At 38.5% G+C, this 14,505-nt stretch overlaps 2 protein-coding genes across 5 annotated transcripts; one reads left to right on the top strand and one right to left on the bottom strand.

Moving 5' to 3' along the window:
- Window positions 1-436: 436 nt before the first annotated feature.
- dnm1l (dynamin 1-like) lies at window positions 437-11,349 on the top strand. 4 transcript variants are annotated; one of them, XM_026365099.1, is made up of 20 exons: window positions 437-687; window positions 2,138-2,282; window positions 3,224-3,253; window positions 3,862-3,908; window positions 4,351-4,422; window positions 4,546-4,632; window positions 4,954-5,116; window positions 5,701-5,821; window positions 5,919-6,050; window positions 6,759-6,965; window positions 7,097-7,217; window positions 7,299-7,454; window positions 7,564-7,653; window positions 7,740-7,832; window positions 8,114-8,167; window positions 8,417-8,488; window positions 9,276-9,452; window positions 9,601-9,710; window positions 9,819-9,978; window positions 10,121-11,349. In XM_026365099.1, the coding sequence occupies exons 1-20, from the start codon at window positions 586-588 to the stop codon at window positions 10,175-10,177; spliced, it is 2,196 nt and encodes a 731-aa protein (XP_026220884.1). In that variant the 5' UTR covers window positions 437-585; the 3' UTR covers window positions 10,178-11,349. The 4 variants fall into 4 exon arrangements, with proteins under 4 accessions (XP_026220884.1, XP_026220885.1, XP_026220881.1 ...); XM_026365100.1 differs by lacking the exon at window positions 3,224-3,253 and having other exon boundaries at window positions 438-687; window positions 8,417-8,482; XM_026365096.1 differs by lacking the exon at window positions 8,417-8,488 and having other exon boundaries at window positions 438-687.
- LOC113165514 (troponin T, cardiac muscle isoforms-like) lies at window positions 10,899-14,497 on the bottom strand. The gene is made up of 12 exons (XM_026365101.1): window positions 14,417-14,497; window positions 14,042-14,084; window positions 13,880-13,890; window positions 13,714-13,735; window positions 13,578-13,635; window positions 13,360-13,476; window positions 13,202-13,279; window positions 12,999-13,109; window positions 12,245-12,354; window positions 12,056-12,146; window positions 11,623-11,660; window positions 10,899-11,064 (listed from the first exon to the last, which is right to left on the bottom strand). The coding sequence occupies exons 2-12, from the start codon at window positions 14,065-14,067 to the stop codon at window positions 11,019-11,021; spliced, it is 708 nt and encodes a 235-aa protein (XP_026220886.1). The 5' UTR covers window positions 14,068-14,084; window positions 14,417-14,497; the 3' UTR covers window positions 10,899-11,018.
- Between the last annotated feature and the right edge of the window lie 8 nt (window positions 14,498-14,505).

Raw genomic sequence — 14,505 nt, 5'->3', positions numbered from 1 at the left:
CATAATGATTATTACAGCTGCATTTTAATTTCCCATTTCCCAATAGCATTCCTGAGTGTGTCACATACACCTCATCAGACATTAAATTTCCACTCTCTCCTCTGCTTCGACATGAGAGGGTGAATATTTTTGTTTTGTTTTGTTTAACTAAACTATAAAACACTTGAGCAAGGAAGTCATAATACAGTCTAAAGTAGATAATTTATATAATTTATATAATTTTTTTAAATTTATTTTTAAGTGTATTTATGAGTGTCCCACATAAATATTTGGTCACTCACTATGGTTACCGCTGCGTAGAGGAAAATAGTTTTCTTTCCTTTCATTGGTGCATCGCCAGTTTGACGTCACACATAGGAAATGTAGTTTGGAAAAGTCAAAGGGCGAACAATTGGCAGTTGAACGAGACTTTAGTGGACTCACACACCCATGATGCAACTGTGAGCAAGCCCGTGCGCAGTTGTTGCCAGATCCAAAGAGACGCCAGTAGCTTAGCCGAAGGACATTGAATGATTTTGTACCCGTGTGCGGCAGAATAAAGAAAGCTGTCTAACATCTGACAGGTCGGGATTAGTATCGGAGCTAATGGAGGCCCTAATACCTGTCATTAATAAACTGCAGGATGTATTCAACACAGTCGGCGCAGACATAATTCAACTGCCGCAGATAGTTGTTGTGGGAACTCAGGTGAGAAACGTCACTCTGCTTGAAGACTAGCAAGTTAGCCTGCGTCAACTTATTGTTTTGTCTACTTCTGTTTTTCGTTTCTCAGTTTTGCTTTCTGTTTTTTGCAGGTGCAGTAGCTATATATGTGTGGAGTGACTTTAAATCAAGTTTAGTTTGTTTTATACGCATCTACGTTAACTAACTTAGCAGCAAAGTTAGCATTAGCTAAGTTACATGTGAGCTCACTCACAAACCCACTGTAGCAACGTTTTGGTTGGCAGATGGGGAAGAGAAGTGCATATGAACCTAGCTAATATATTTTACATTTTAAAAATAAAAGTATTTCTTTAACAGCCAAATTTGCTGCTTTTCTTATTATGTTAATAAAGTAAAAGAAAAATCTATATTTTAGTGTTGTTGACTGATATTTAGGCTGTGTGAGGTTTTCTCAGGTTTCTCATATTCTTTATATAAAAATTTATACTTATTTATTCAGAACATAATCAGACGAGTCATGATGAGACAAACTATTAGCTGTAGCCATATATCTACGTAAAATAACTTAAAAGCCCTGTAATATTCAGGATTAAAGTTTTAATATATTGGTAGCATTAAACAATTTCCCTCTGTAATTAGAAAAGTGATTTGAATCTTGAAATCTTTCGTCTAACACAAAATACTAACATAAAGTTGAATCAACACCTCTCTTTTTGAATCAAGTTTTACCCTGGACATCTAACTGCCTAGTTCACGCATTAGAACCTGATTGATTTAAAGTGTCAGGGTTTGTCTTATATGTTTACTTTCACTGGCCGACTAATAGGATGTGTGCGTCTCAGACCTTTTGGCAGGCATCTAAGGGCATTACAGACGTTAAAGACAAGGCAAGCCAAAGGATGTTTTTATGCCTGATCTGTTCATGTTTGTTCTTGCTGTGGCTCTACAAAGACCCGCAAGTCTAGAATTCAACACAATACCATTAGATTTACATATACATAGGAAGTAATCCTTTTTAGCCCTCATCTGCTACTGATGAAAAAGGGATCATTCCCTTGAAGCTATTTCAGAAAATTAGGTGTTGTTTTTTAGTTCACCAGATCTCATGACACCCAGTACTAATACGGTCTTCATTTATATGCTTGTATAAATGAAGACCGTAAACTAGTTGTAGTAGCCAGAATGTTTGGGTCATCCAAAAGTACTACTGCCTTATCTGTGAAGTTTATTAGACCTAGAACAAATACTGAAGAACTAAATTTGAATTTCTAGTTCCTCCAGTTTAATAAGTTCCTGAGTCTATTAAACAGTTCCTGAGGCACCATAAACAACATAACGCCCCAGAAACTATTAAATACATGTACAGTAATTACCGTGTGGTTTCACTGTGTCGCCACCTCGTCGCTCAGTCAGTCATGCATATTTCTATTTTTTGTTTTGATTTTGTTTACGGTGTTGTTGTTATTGTCCACAGAGCAGTGGGAAGAGTTCTGTCTTAGAGAGCCTGGTTGGCAGAGACATCCTGCCACGTGGCACTGGCATCGTCACTCGCCGGCCCCTCATCCTGCAGCTAGTCCACATTGATCAAGAGGATCGGAGGAAAACCAATGAAGAGAATGGTAACATCCCTTTGACCTCTAAATCTTCTCTACCTTCTTCTTTGTCACAGTTGTCTTGTACTAACTTCTCCAACAAACTAAGCAATGTGACAGTCAGTTTAGAAGTATGTAGTGCTGTACATGCATTTTAAAATACTTATTGCATTGCCAGGTGTTTTCAGTGGGGCCCTAACATGTAACATCTACAACAACTCTAGTAAAGGGAATGAATGCATGTAGATGTTAGAGCATGATCCAGTATGAAGGATCAAAATCTAAATCTAAAGAAGATCTGTAGATCTGAAGTCATGTATTAAAAGTAATTTTATCAAATTAAGCAATATAAAAATAGTACCAAATGTAAAGGTACTGAGCAGTGTTAGTATTATTACGTCAAATGATCAATGTCTTTATATTACATTAATTGTAATTACAGACACATTCATGTGCAAGCTTGACTTAAACAATGCAACTGGTGAAGGTGGAGCTGATTTTTTACCTATGTACTTTAAATATCGCCAGTCACCCTAATACATGTATGTCGTATAATATAAATGTAATGGAGTAAGATATATATCATATTTGTCTCTCAAATGTACAAGAATACAAATATGAAGTAATAACTGAAGTATAAGATCTTAAAACTGTCACAGTATTTCAGTACAGTCCTAATTTTCCTTCCACCACGGTTTGCTTTACTTAGGAGACTTATCAGTTTTTTTTTCATTGCTGTAATAATAAACTGTGGAATGCTGTTCTTTTATGAAAGAAATATCATTTTACTGTAACTCAAAATCAGAGCTGATATTGTTCACTTCTTAGTGAAAAGAGCAGGAGACTATAATATGGCAGGATCCAGCGTTTAGTGAATGCTGTCCTCTTGGAATGGCCTCAGCGTGACTGCATTGTGCAGATAGGGAGATTAACCCTATTGTCTCCTGTTGTCTCTTTTTTAACCACAGAATCCAAGAAAAACGGACGCCTTTACAGAGGTCTCCTTTTCCTTGTTCTATTTCTTAATGTGTTGTATATGACACGACCCCTCCCCTCTTTTCTTTTGCCCGGTTTACCCAATCAAAGTGTGTTTTTGTTTAGCTTTTTCCAAAGCTGCCAAACCACATGGCTTCACTTTATTCAGCTCATGCCCTTCTCTCCATATAGGCTGGTCTCTGTCAGTTGAAGTTAGACAAAGGAAATTTAGATTTTTTCTTATCAGTTTAAAGTCATTAGTTCACGGATTCCTGCTTCCTCTGTAACTAACAGACTCCATCCATGTCAGTTTGTTTCCTTGCTTTTATCATTTATTATTGCATTTTTTGTTTTTGAAATACTTTTACACCCCTAGGTGTCTGCTTTCCCAAAACGCCCTTTTTGCTTTAAGCTATAATTTGCTTCTTCTATGAAACAACCGTTGTTCTACTGTTACTTCATTTATTTTCGTTTAAAAGCTTTGCACTCTCTGGTGCTTAGACCAGAGAGTTTTTCCATTCCATCTATGCCACTAGAGAAATCACCCCCCCAGCAAAAATAGTAAAACTGATCTTCCACATCTATCACATCAGTTACTCAAACATCTTTCCTCAACTTTGTATTTCTGCAGGCATCGATGGAGAAGAATGGGGAAAATTCCTGCACACCAAAAACAAGGTAGAGCCAGAAAAAATGCTTTCTGTGGAGTCTTCCAACAGAGCTGTGCCGTATATAGAAACATCTGAATATTTGATAACTGGGGTTGATTATAAATCCTCTATTGATTCACTGACATTTGTAACTTTGATACAGTTGTTTGGTGGATGTTTTCAACATCAATGTCTGTCATCTGTAATAAGATCAGGCACACACGCTCTCAGCAGCTAAAAGAACCTTATGGCTTTAGGGTAAACGGTAAAAGTGTGTCTGAAGCTGCATGTAGTTCTCCACCGAACAAAGTCGCTTCTATGATTTCTCATGAACTGTTTCTTGCTTCTTCTCTACATTATTACAGTCATGCCCTATTATAATTATTATTATTATTATTGTTAGAATATTAAAAACTGCAACTTGTTCCCATATAGGAGTCGTTATCTTTGTTGGTTATTTTCCTTTTCAGATCTACACAGACTTTGAAGAGATCAGGCAAGAAATTGAAGCAGAAACCGAAAGAATGTCGGGCAATAATAAGGTATGCTAATTGCGCCAATTAAGAGGCAGTGTCAAAAGTTACTTAACAAAAAAATCATATTAAAGGGGAAAGTGGATCATCTTAAATTTCCAGTTTGTAAAAGTAATGGATTTTTCTTTCTAGGGTATTAGTGATGAACCTATTCACCTGAAAATCTTCTCGCCACATGTTGTGAACCTCACCCTGGTGGATCTTCCTGGCATTACAAAGGTAAGATTTTGTTGCTTACCTGTGTCCAAACCTGTGTTGAACCATGAACTGTAATATTTATTTCTACCCTTCAATAGGCTGAATAGCACTGTTTCTAAGTTTTACAACTGGCCTATAAACTTCTATTGAACCCTGTGCAACAGTGCACGTAGGAGTAGGCTGTCTAATTATTTTATGCTAGGTTGTTATGTATTATTTGTATCTCGGAAGCCCATTATCTCAGAATGTTACTGGTTAATCCACCTGGTCCAGATCGTCTTTATTGATTTAACTCTACAGAAACTGTAATGGTCTGAAGTCAGTGTATATTTTGTAAAACAGGTACCTGTGGGAGACCAGCCCAGAGACATAGAGATCCAGATCAGAGAACTAATCCTGAAATACATCTCAAACCCCAACTCCATCATCCTGGCTGTGACCGCTGCCAACACAGACATGGCAACATCAGAGTCCCTTAAAGTGGCCCGTGAGGTTGATCCAGATGGTAAATGGCTTCATCATTTGTTCTTTTTTTAGTTTGGGATTTTAGTGCTTTTTAAATGTTTTCTATTTGTATATTTTATTATTATTTATAGTATTTAGGTATTCTTTGCCTTCCTTACCACATCAGTGTTTTTGTAGCTTAATGTACAGTCAAAAACAAAATTATTGAACACCGAACAGGACTACTGGCACTTGAACACTTTATTGAAAGGGACTAGTCCTAAAAACTCGATTACTCACTCCATTGCTGTTTCAAGCACATGGAACCTTGTTCGGATGTATGCGCGCAAGAAGATATTATGTGGACATTTTGAAGGTTAATCCAAAGAAATCTTCAGCCAGTTTAGCTTTAGGCTGCTTCTGGGTCTTCCAGCAAGACAATAAGTTCCTAGTCGGTCGTAAACATTAAAAAGACACTAAAGTCAAGGTCCTGGAGTGGCCCTGTATCAGTATCAGTGAAATATCTTAGCTTAGTGGAGGTTTTTTTTGTTCTTTTGGAAGCAAATAAATGGTTATGGTCATTTCCATGAAAAGGTTTTGTTTAATTTTATAAATGGGACTAAAACGGAATATGTCTGTATTTAGGTAGGAGGACGCTAGCGGTGGTGACCAAGCTGGATCTGATGGATGCTGGTACAGACGCCATGGACGTGTTGATGGGCAGAGTCATTCCTGTTAAACTGGGCATTATTGGAGTAGTCAACAGGTAGCACTGCGCCATTGTGCCAGCACACATCCTCGCACACATCCTCGCACGCAGTTACAGAACGGTAACAAAAGGCCTTTTTTTTGTTTGTTCTTAGGAGTCAGCTCGATATCAATCAGAAGAAGTTGGTGGCAGATTCTATTCGTGATGAATGTGCCTTCCTACAAAAGAGGTACCCCTCCCTCGCCAACAGAAATGGAACCAAATACTTGGCCAAAACACTAAACAGGTATGAACTCATGCACTGATTTGACCTTTTGAAAAAATATGTACTTATTTACTGTTTAAACACTGATTCACTTTCATTTTAATTGCACTATTAAAATGTGGGAATACATGGTTGTATCTCAGCTTGGGCGCCTGACATCCCTCCCACTCACCACAGTGAACATAAAATACCATTGTCATCAGTCAGACAGCATTGTGAACAAGACGAGAAGTTTGTTTTTGCCAGAGAATGTGGACAAACTAATCTTTCTTCCACACAACAGAAGAGTGAGGAGAGTAAGTGTAAGGCTTAGTGAGCTCAAAATAATCTGATTATGATTTCTTTTTTTTGTTTTGTTTTTATGGGAAATAAATGGTTTATTCTATTCTCAAGCTGCATTGAACATGGTATTCATGACAGCTCATCTTACATGTGAGCTACAAAGCAAACAACAAATGTGAATCAGGAAGAGGAATTTTAAAATAAGTTGCTTTGAGAAGAAAATCTTTCATGAGACACAAGGGCCAGATAATGGAGAAAGAATTTTGTTGTTGTTGTTTCTTTTAAGTGCATAGGAAGTAGCCAAAGATTTGTCTTCTTCTTGTTGCTGAGCTGTTGTGGGACCCGGCAGAAACACTAAATCCTAGAGAACATGTTGTCTTCTGTATCATGTACTCCTCTACTTTTCCAGTCAAAGTGTAATGTGTACATTTTTGAATCTTGCCATAGGTTATTAATGCACCATATTAGAGACTGTCTTCCTGAGCTGAAGACGAGGATTAATGTCCTCGCAGCGCAGTACCAGTCTTTACTCAGCAGTTATGGTGAACCTGTCGAGGACAAGAGCTCCACGTTGCTGCAGCTCATTACCAAGTTTGCTACAGAGTACTGCAACACCATAGAGGGCACGGCCAAGTACATAGAAACAGCTGAACTGTGAGTTACACTCTGTGAACTGCATGTACCTTCATACACCACAAAGTGGTGCTAGTATCAGCACTCACTAAATAATCACCTGAAAACAAATTCTGCTTATACCCTACTTGTTTCTTCTTTCATTTTTTCAGGTGTGGTGGAGCAAGAATCTGTTATATATTTCATGAGACGTTTGGTCGCACATTGGAGTCAGTAGACCCTCTGGGTGGCCTGACGACCATCGATGTGCTCACAGCCATCAGAAACGCAACGGTTAGTTTATGCTAGCTCCTTCACTTTTTCACCTTTGTTTTTAAGACTTTTTCATGACTTATAAATTGTTGGCTTTGACAGGGCCCGAGGCCTGCTTTATTTGTGCCTGAGGTTTCGTTTGAGTTGCTAGTGAAACGACAGGTCAAGCGACTGGAGGAACCCAGTCTGCGCTGCGTGGAGCTGGTTCATGAGGAGATGCAGAGGATCATCCAACACTGCAGCAACTACAGCACACAGGTGAGAAGCACACTCCTACATGCCACTAAAGCTAAAGCACAGTTGTATGCTGCAGATACACTAAACTGCAATCCATAATGCTAATGCAGCCGATTATTTATCTCTGCAGGAGTTGTTGAGGTTTCCAAAGCTTCATGATGCCATAGTAGAAGTGGTCACTTCATTGCTCAGAAAGAGACTCCCTGTCACCAATGACATGGTCAGGATCTGCTCACCACTATTACAACAGTCTATTTTAATAGAAGTTTATTCACAGTCTGATTTTTTGATGTTCCCTTTTTTCAGGTTCATAACCTGGTTGCCATTGAGCTAGCCTATATCAACACAAAGCACCCTGACTTTGCTGATGCCTGTGGCCTCATGAACAATAATATTGAGGTAAGAGAAATGCTTCTAATCTGAGAGATGTTATACTTTAAAATACATGTATGTAAATATCATTATTGTCATACTTTTATGTTAATTGTAAAGATACAGCACACAGTAGCAAGGAAAGTATGTGTACAGAAAGGTTCACATACTTTTTCTTGCCACTTTTTCTAATCTCAGCACATTCTATCCTCAGAAGAATCATAAGTTAAAAGTAATGAAGTTGATTGTTGAAACGTTGATATATCTTCTTTCAAACTTTGATAGATTTGCCTTTATTATTTTTTCAGGAGCAGAGACGCAACAGAATGCGAGACCTGCCCTCTGCTGTCCCCAGAGACAAGGTATTTGCTAGGATCCATCAGGTTTTTTTGTAAAAGGCTAAACACAGACTCTGTGCCACTCATATGGTGCACACAGTAAATGCATTCAGTCTGCTCTCACTGAAGAATGAACTATCATACCATACCATGGGCTTCTTCTATATTGAATCTAACACAATTATTCTAACAGGGGAAAGTTCTGCATACTCTGCTTGTAGCTCCTGTCAGTTTCCGGTCCACTCTTTTCTTCCTGACGTTGTCTTTCTTTAGTCCCTTAAAGGCCCAGGTGGGCAGTCTCCCTCTCCCACTGAGCCTCCTGCCCTCCAGGGCGAGGTTGCTAAGGTGTGTCTCCTTCACTGCCTGCCTGTGCACTTCTGACCTTTGCTCACCCCTAAACCCTTACTGTGTTTCTCAAGTTAAGCCAGTCTGATCTTCCATTTGAAAGTCCTGTAAGACTCTACATTCACCCGTCTCCTGTTGCATTTATATTGTATGGGTATACAGGTGTCTGATCTTTGACTGTGTATTGTACATTTAATCCTTTCTCTCCTACATGCTAGTGGTCCTGACAGAAGAAACATGATGACTCCAGGCTCGAATGGCTTTAACTATGTTATTGAAAAATAATGAAACTAATAAAAGTTTTAATGCCTTGGAAGGAGTCAGTGATAGTGACAACCTTTTAATACCCCTTTGATATTGCAAATTGTGATAAATAAAAAAAAAAACATTGATTATTTTTTCAATCAATGTTTTTTCACCACAGTTTGAAATATTAAAAGGTGATGTCTGTTTTTGTTTGATCTGATAAAGGTAATACCATCACATATCACATTCAGGATCTGTTTAATACAGCACAATGAATTCCACCTGATATTGTCATGCGTAGTGCCTGTCCAACAATACTACTGAATTTTTTAAGGATGAACTTATTTGGGGTGAATTCAAATAAGGCCTGTGGTGTGCTACTAATGGAAAGTGTTGCACTTTTTGTCTCTATTAACTTTTTTAAATCTTGTTGATTTAACCTATTTCCTGACTTTAAATGCATGTCATTTATTCTCTTAGCTTGTATCTGTAAGCATCATACCTCACACATCCTCACTCCTCTGTCTCTCCTTCCCTGTAGGCAGCAGCTGGCGGCTCTCAGAGCGGCCCTGTCAGCGAACAGATGGACAGTGGGACGGGAACCTGGAGAGGCATGTTGAAGAAGGGGGAGGAGAGTGCAGTCAGTGACAGGGCCGTGCCCCAGAATCCACTTACTGCAAGTCCACAGAAGGGCCATGCTGTCAACCTGCTAGATGTGGTAGGTAACAAACTCACTCAAAATAGAATTTAATTTGAGCCTATGCTGTTGCCTACAGGCTACAGAGCCATTATCCTACCAGTGTTTATGGTTAGACTTCACCATTACATCCCACTTGGTGCACTAACAAGCCAATTTTCATTGACAGCCTGTTCCCGTGTCCAGGAAGTTGTCCTCTCGGGAACAGAGGGACTGTGAGGTCATCGAGAGACTCATCAAGTCCTACTTTCTTATCGTACGGAAAAACATCCAAGACAGGTAAACATGTTACTAGCCTTGTTTATTTTTGTCTTCCACACTTTTACAGTTTTTGAAATATTGCCGTAATTGGTCCACTCTTATGTTCTGTCCTTTATCTTCCCTCAGTGTACCAAAGGCAGTGATGCACTTCCTGGTGAACCATGTGAAGGAAAGCCTGCAGAGTGAGCTGGTGGGTCAGTTATACAAGACAGCTTTGCTCAGCGACCTGCTGACAGAGTCCGAGGACATGGCTCAGAGGCGCAACGAGGCTGCTGACATGCTCAAGGTAACAGATTTTACCATGGAGCCAGTGTGTATGTGAAAATTGGTTGGAAGTGTAAACATTCTGCACATAACCGTGTTTAAGGTGTAAAAATAAGTTGTTTTTAATTTAAGCATTTTGCTACTTTTTTCATTCCTGTGTGTAGGCGTTGCAGAAAGCTAGCCAGGTGATAGCAGAGATCAGAGAAACCCACATGTGGTGAGGACGGCCTCTCTTCAGCAAGCTCTGTTCATCCCCTGCCCTCATCGTCATAGGCCATCCAACCCCCTGCTGAGTCTCCCAGCATCTCAAACTGCAGAGACAAACCACCTCCAAATGCACTGGTGTGGATATGTGTATATGGAAACATAGTTTTAATGTACAGTAAAGACTTGGATTTAATGATGGGCAGTGTCTATCAGTCACCATCAGCTACTCCTGCCCTGGATTATTATGTTTTTCTTGTAATTAAAATAATATAGATTCATGTAACGTATAGATAATGTTATGCACTGCATCACCACTATGTGGAGTCTTGCTGAGGAATGTCTGCTCTTAATATAGATTTGAATTAAAGCTAGAAATGAGAAACCAATGCTACAACATGTGGATGCTTTCTTCATCAGGTCAGTTCTTTCATTAGATAATGTCTGCTCATAATTTTGCAAAAGAAATGCACTTACTATATATTAGATATTTAAATGTAAAAATGTCCCTACAATTTTACATATTGCTGTGTTTCTGGTAAAAGACAGTATTATTTTTATGTAGACAACTACATCAAACCAGTATTTGTTCCACATAGAGGTGATCTAGGCGTTTGTGTTGATTCCAGTTCCTTCATTGAGCTGTCAAACGATTTTGTATGATTGTGTTATTGTACAATATGAGAGACCGAATTACACAGCAACAGAAGTCTACATAGTTTGGAGAGGCGCAGCAGAGAGTGTGTAATAATGTTTTATTGTTTTCATATCATGACAATTGACTTGTAATCCCAACACAACAGACACATGCGCTAATCACTGGTGTCACTGCTATCTTGCTGCTGTCTGGTAGCCCCTTTACCTCAGCCGACCGCCCATCTTGCCTTTGCCACGACCTTTAGCACTGAAAGGGTGCAGGAAAAGCACAGACAACTGTGAGTTCAGGACAAGTGATGGTCATTCAGTTGCAGCATTTAAATGAAGTCTATTTGTATGTTAGTCTGTTAATATGTGGAAATAAGAAAACTGTTTCTGCAGGTTAAGATTTGAACTGCTAAGATCTCACTGGGAAAATCTTGGGCTGCCTTTGACATTATGGTACAGAGATTTACTCAGAATTTCATTACAAATAAAAGGCATTTTTCTCTCACTTTAAATACATCATCAATAAATCTGCAATTTGCCTGGAGCTGCTTCTTTTAATTACAAGTTCATGTGGAGAACTACTGACAGGGTTATGGCTACTCTACATGATTAACATCTGTGTTTCAGCTACCAAACTATATAATCAAATGATTTTATTATTATATAGCTGCAACAATATTCAAATGTGAAGTAGAGCATGTGCAAAAGAAGTAGAATTTGCTATTCAGAATAGAGAAGATCAGAATGAAGTAAGAAAGAAATCAAAATAGAGACAGCATCCAGTCTAGTAATGTTAATCAGGGGTTTCTGGACTTACTTCTGGTGATCCTGGACTCTGGCAAGAAGCTGGTTTATCTGCAAGGACACATAAGTCTGGCTAAGCATGTTTAAAACAGATGGGACGTGTGCAGCAGAGGTTGCTAATGCTAGGTTGGAAACTGGGAAAGCCACAGAAAATGCAGCTTTTTCAGTAACTTGCACTTAATTTTGACTTTATTTCTAATGTTGATATATGTTATAAAGTATTATACAGTTCACTTACATGAGACAAACTACATAACAATCAGGAATAAGGGACCCTAATTGTAGAAGACTATTGTCTCTAGAATATCTCCTTAGTAGTGTCTTCCTAGTGCTCTGTTGGATAAGAGTGAGAACTTCCTCTTGTCTTGTCACTAAGCTTCTCATTATTATATATTATATAGAGTTGATTCAAAAGTTAAGTCCTAGCTGTGCGTCCATCAACTTACATCATACTTCTGTCTTTTCAGTTTCTCACTGAAATCAAACTTCTCTGACTCCAGGCTCATGAGAGACTGCCACAGTTCTTTGGCCTTCTCCCTAAACACAGAGCAAAACATTTTTTATCTCTATGAACCCAAACCAGCCTTGAGACAATGTTTAGATATATTTGAAAGTTTGTACAGTTGTTTTCTTACTTGAGTTTATCCTCACTCAGATGATCAACGTTCAGAGGCTTCCTGCGTTCAGCCAGAATCTTCTTCTTCTTCTCCCTCTCGGTTTGTTTCTTACCTTTTCTGGTGTCACTCTGTGTTGTTAAAATAATAAAATACAGAGGTGAACCTAAATGCAACAATAAAGTAGAAACAGCTTCTTACAATTCTACATCAAATAAATTCAATGAAAGTAGTGGAACCTCTGAAAATAGAGTGGTTGAGGAAGCATTTAGATCCTTTAAAAACCCAAATGGATTACCAGACAGGCTTAGTGGACATACCCCCAGGGACCTGAGAGGTCGGGGGAAGAGACATTTAATGACCAAAAATAGAGAAAATTAGCCCAAAGAGACAAAAAAGGCCAAAAACAACCAAAGATAGATGCAAATTACTGTAAAATGAAAGAGACAAAAAAAAAAAGACTGTAAAGTAACATTTTCCTCTGAAATGTGGTGAGGTCAAGGTGTGAAGTAGTAGAAAATGGAAATATTTAGGTTATATTAGGTAATCCTCCTCAAAACGGTACTTAAATAGCATACAGGACGTGATCAGTAAATGTAATAGTTACTTTATATCATTGTTTGCTAATAAATTGATGAAATCGCCATAGAAGTAAACAGCATTTACTTAGTCAAGCATTGATTCCTTTACGTGAGTGGGATGTGTGACTATTTTTATCAACCTCGGACATTATGTTTCACAGTTAAATACTATAAACCTTAAGAATTTGATTGACCTTTTGCCCAGCACTGTACTGATGGCTCATGTTTGAGAGAGCCTTCTTCTTCTTGGCGTCCTCATCCTGCTTCTTACGCTGCTCTTCCTGCTCCTTACGCTCCTTCTCCTCCTGTTCATCAGAATCGTTACAGTTATAGTTTGTAAATTTATTGTATGATTAACTGTACGGTGAGGATATGAGTCAGAACCCTGGGATCGTACCGCCAGCCTGGCCTGCCTCTCCTTCTCTCTCTCTGCTCGGATCCTGTGCTGCTCTGCTCTCTCAGCTCGACGCTTCTCCTGTGACAGAAATGCATGCAGCCATGGTGGTTTTGAACAAAACAGAAACACAGTGACTCCACTTTCACAGACACACTCACAATTCTGTTCACGAGGGCGATGAGCTCCTCTTCCTCTTTCTTCCTCTGGACGAAGTGAGCTTCAATCAGAGATTGCAACTCAGACAGATCTTTCTCCTGACGCTTCCTGTGGATGTCCTGTCATCAAATCAGGATCAGACGTCATTAAAAATGTGTCAAACTTGATCCAAATACTTGTTTTTCCATCAAGAAGGAAACACTTGCTAAGACGAACTTACATCAAAGTCCACTTTTTCTCCTTCAGGAATCTTTGGGGCAGTAATATTTGTCATAAACCTGCAAATGTAAACAGTTTATTATTGTATAATCTGTGCTATGTGGTGTTTTAACTGCCTAAAGAGCTGAGAAACTTACTTGGGTTTGGGCTTTGATTCATCTAGTTTAAGGAAAAGAAAATAGTATTCACTATGAATAATTGTACAAGTATCAGAATAAAGTAAATTACTTAGTAAAATTATTATATAAGTGTTTCAAAATCAAATCAAATATATAAAAACATGAGCAGAGGCAACTTACTTACCTTCTCCCTCCCTTCAGAAGAAAGCAGTATTGAGAAAGGAAAAATAATTTAATTAATTTTATCAATGCTACAAACAATATTATCAGTGAATTCATATTTTCCATCATAAAATATATAGTGAACAAATATATAAAGTATATAAATATAAAAATTGTTACGTACTCCACAACATCTTCTGTGTCAGACATTTTGTTATAGATGAGCTCTGCAAAATGGATCCACATTAGACTATTTTTAAACTGGCAAACATGTCTGATCATTAAACAACATAGCAGAGCATGAGATGGCACCATGCACAGAGATTATAATAATAAGAGTTGGTATTCATCCAAGTTTCTCAGCTCACTTCAGAAGAAGGATCATAAACAGACACATGAAGAAGTTTCTGTTGCATGTTGAACGTGGCTTTGAAAAGTTAGTGAACAATTAAACAATGTAGAATTTCCAAATCAGGAACGAGGAAATAGTTTATTCATTTCATAGATTTATGACTAAACTAGCCTTAAGAAGTAACGGTTCACACGAGAGCGTTCTTACCTGTGAGCCAGACACAGGGAGCTCAGAGGCGAGCGATAAACTTCACAAACAGGTTGAGCATCAACGATTCATAGTCCAACCCTTGTTAT

This window comes from Anabas testudineus, chromosome 6, assembly GCF_900324465.2.
Source record: "Anabas testudineus chromosome 6, fAnaTes1.2, whole genome shotgun sequence".
NCBI classification, from domain to species: domain Eukaryota; kingdom Metazoa; phylum Chordata; class Actinopteri; order Anabantiformes; family Anabantidae; genus Anabas; species Anabas testudineus.
Note: the sequence above shows the minus strand (reverse complement) of the source record. Positions and strands in the feature narration are given on the sequence as shown.

What these genes read in the sequence shown, in the direction of transcription:
- dnm1l (XM_026365099.1), top strand. Translation starts at nt 586, where the DNA reads ATGGAGGCCCTAATACCTGTCATTAATAAACTGCAGGATGTATTCAAC. An exon ending in GAAAACCAATGAAGAGAATG is followed by an intron (nt 2,283 to 3,223) that starts GTAACATCCCTT and finishes TTTTAACCACAG; the next exon opens with AATCCAAGAAAAACGGACGC. An exon ending in CTGTCAACCTGCTAGATGTG is followed by an intron (nt 9,453 to 9,600) that starts GTAGGTAACAAA and finishes TTTCATTGACAG; the next exon opens with CCTGTTCCCGTGTCCAGGAA.
- LOC113165514 (XM_026365101.1), bottom strand. Translation starts at nt 14,067, where the DNA reads ATGTCTGACACAGAAGATGTTGTGGA. An exon ending in AGAGGCAGGCCAGGCTGGCG is followed by an intron (nt 13,110 to 13,201) that starts GTACGATCCCAG and finishes TCTGATGAACAG; the next exon opens with GAGGAGAAGGAGCGTAAGGA. An exon ending in CTGAGTGAGGATAAACTCAA is followed by an intron (nt 12,147 to 12,244) that starts GTAAGAAAACAA and finishes CTCTGTGTTTAG; the next exon opens with GGAGAAGGCCAAAGAACTGT.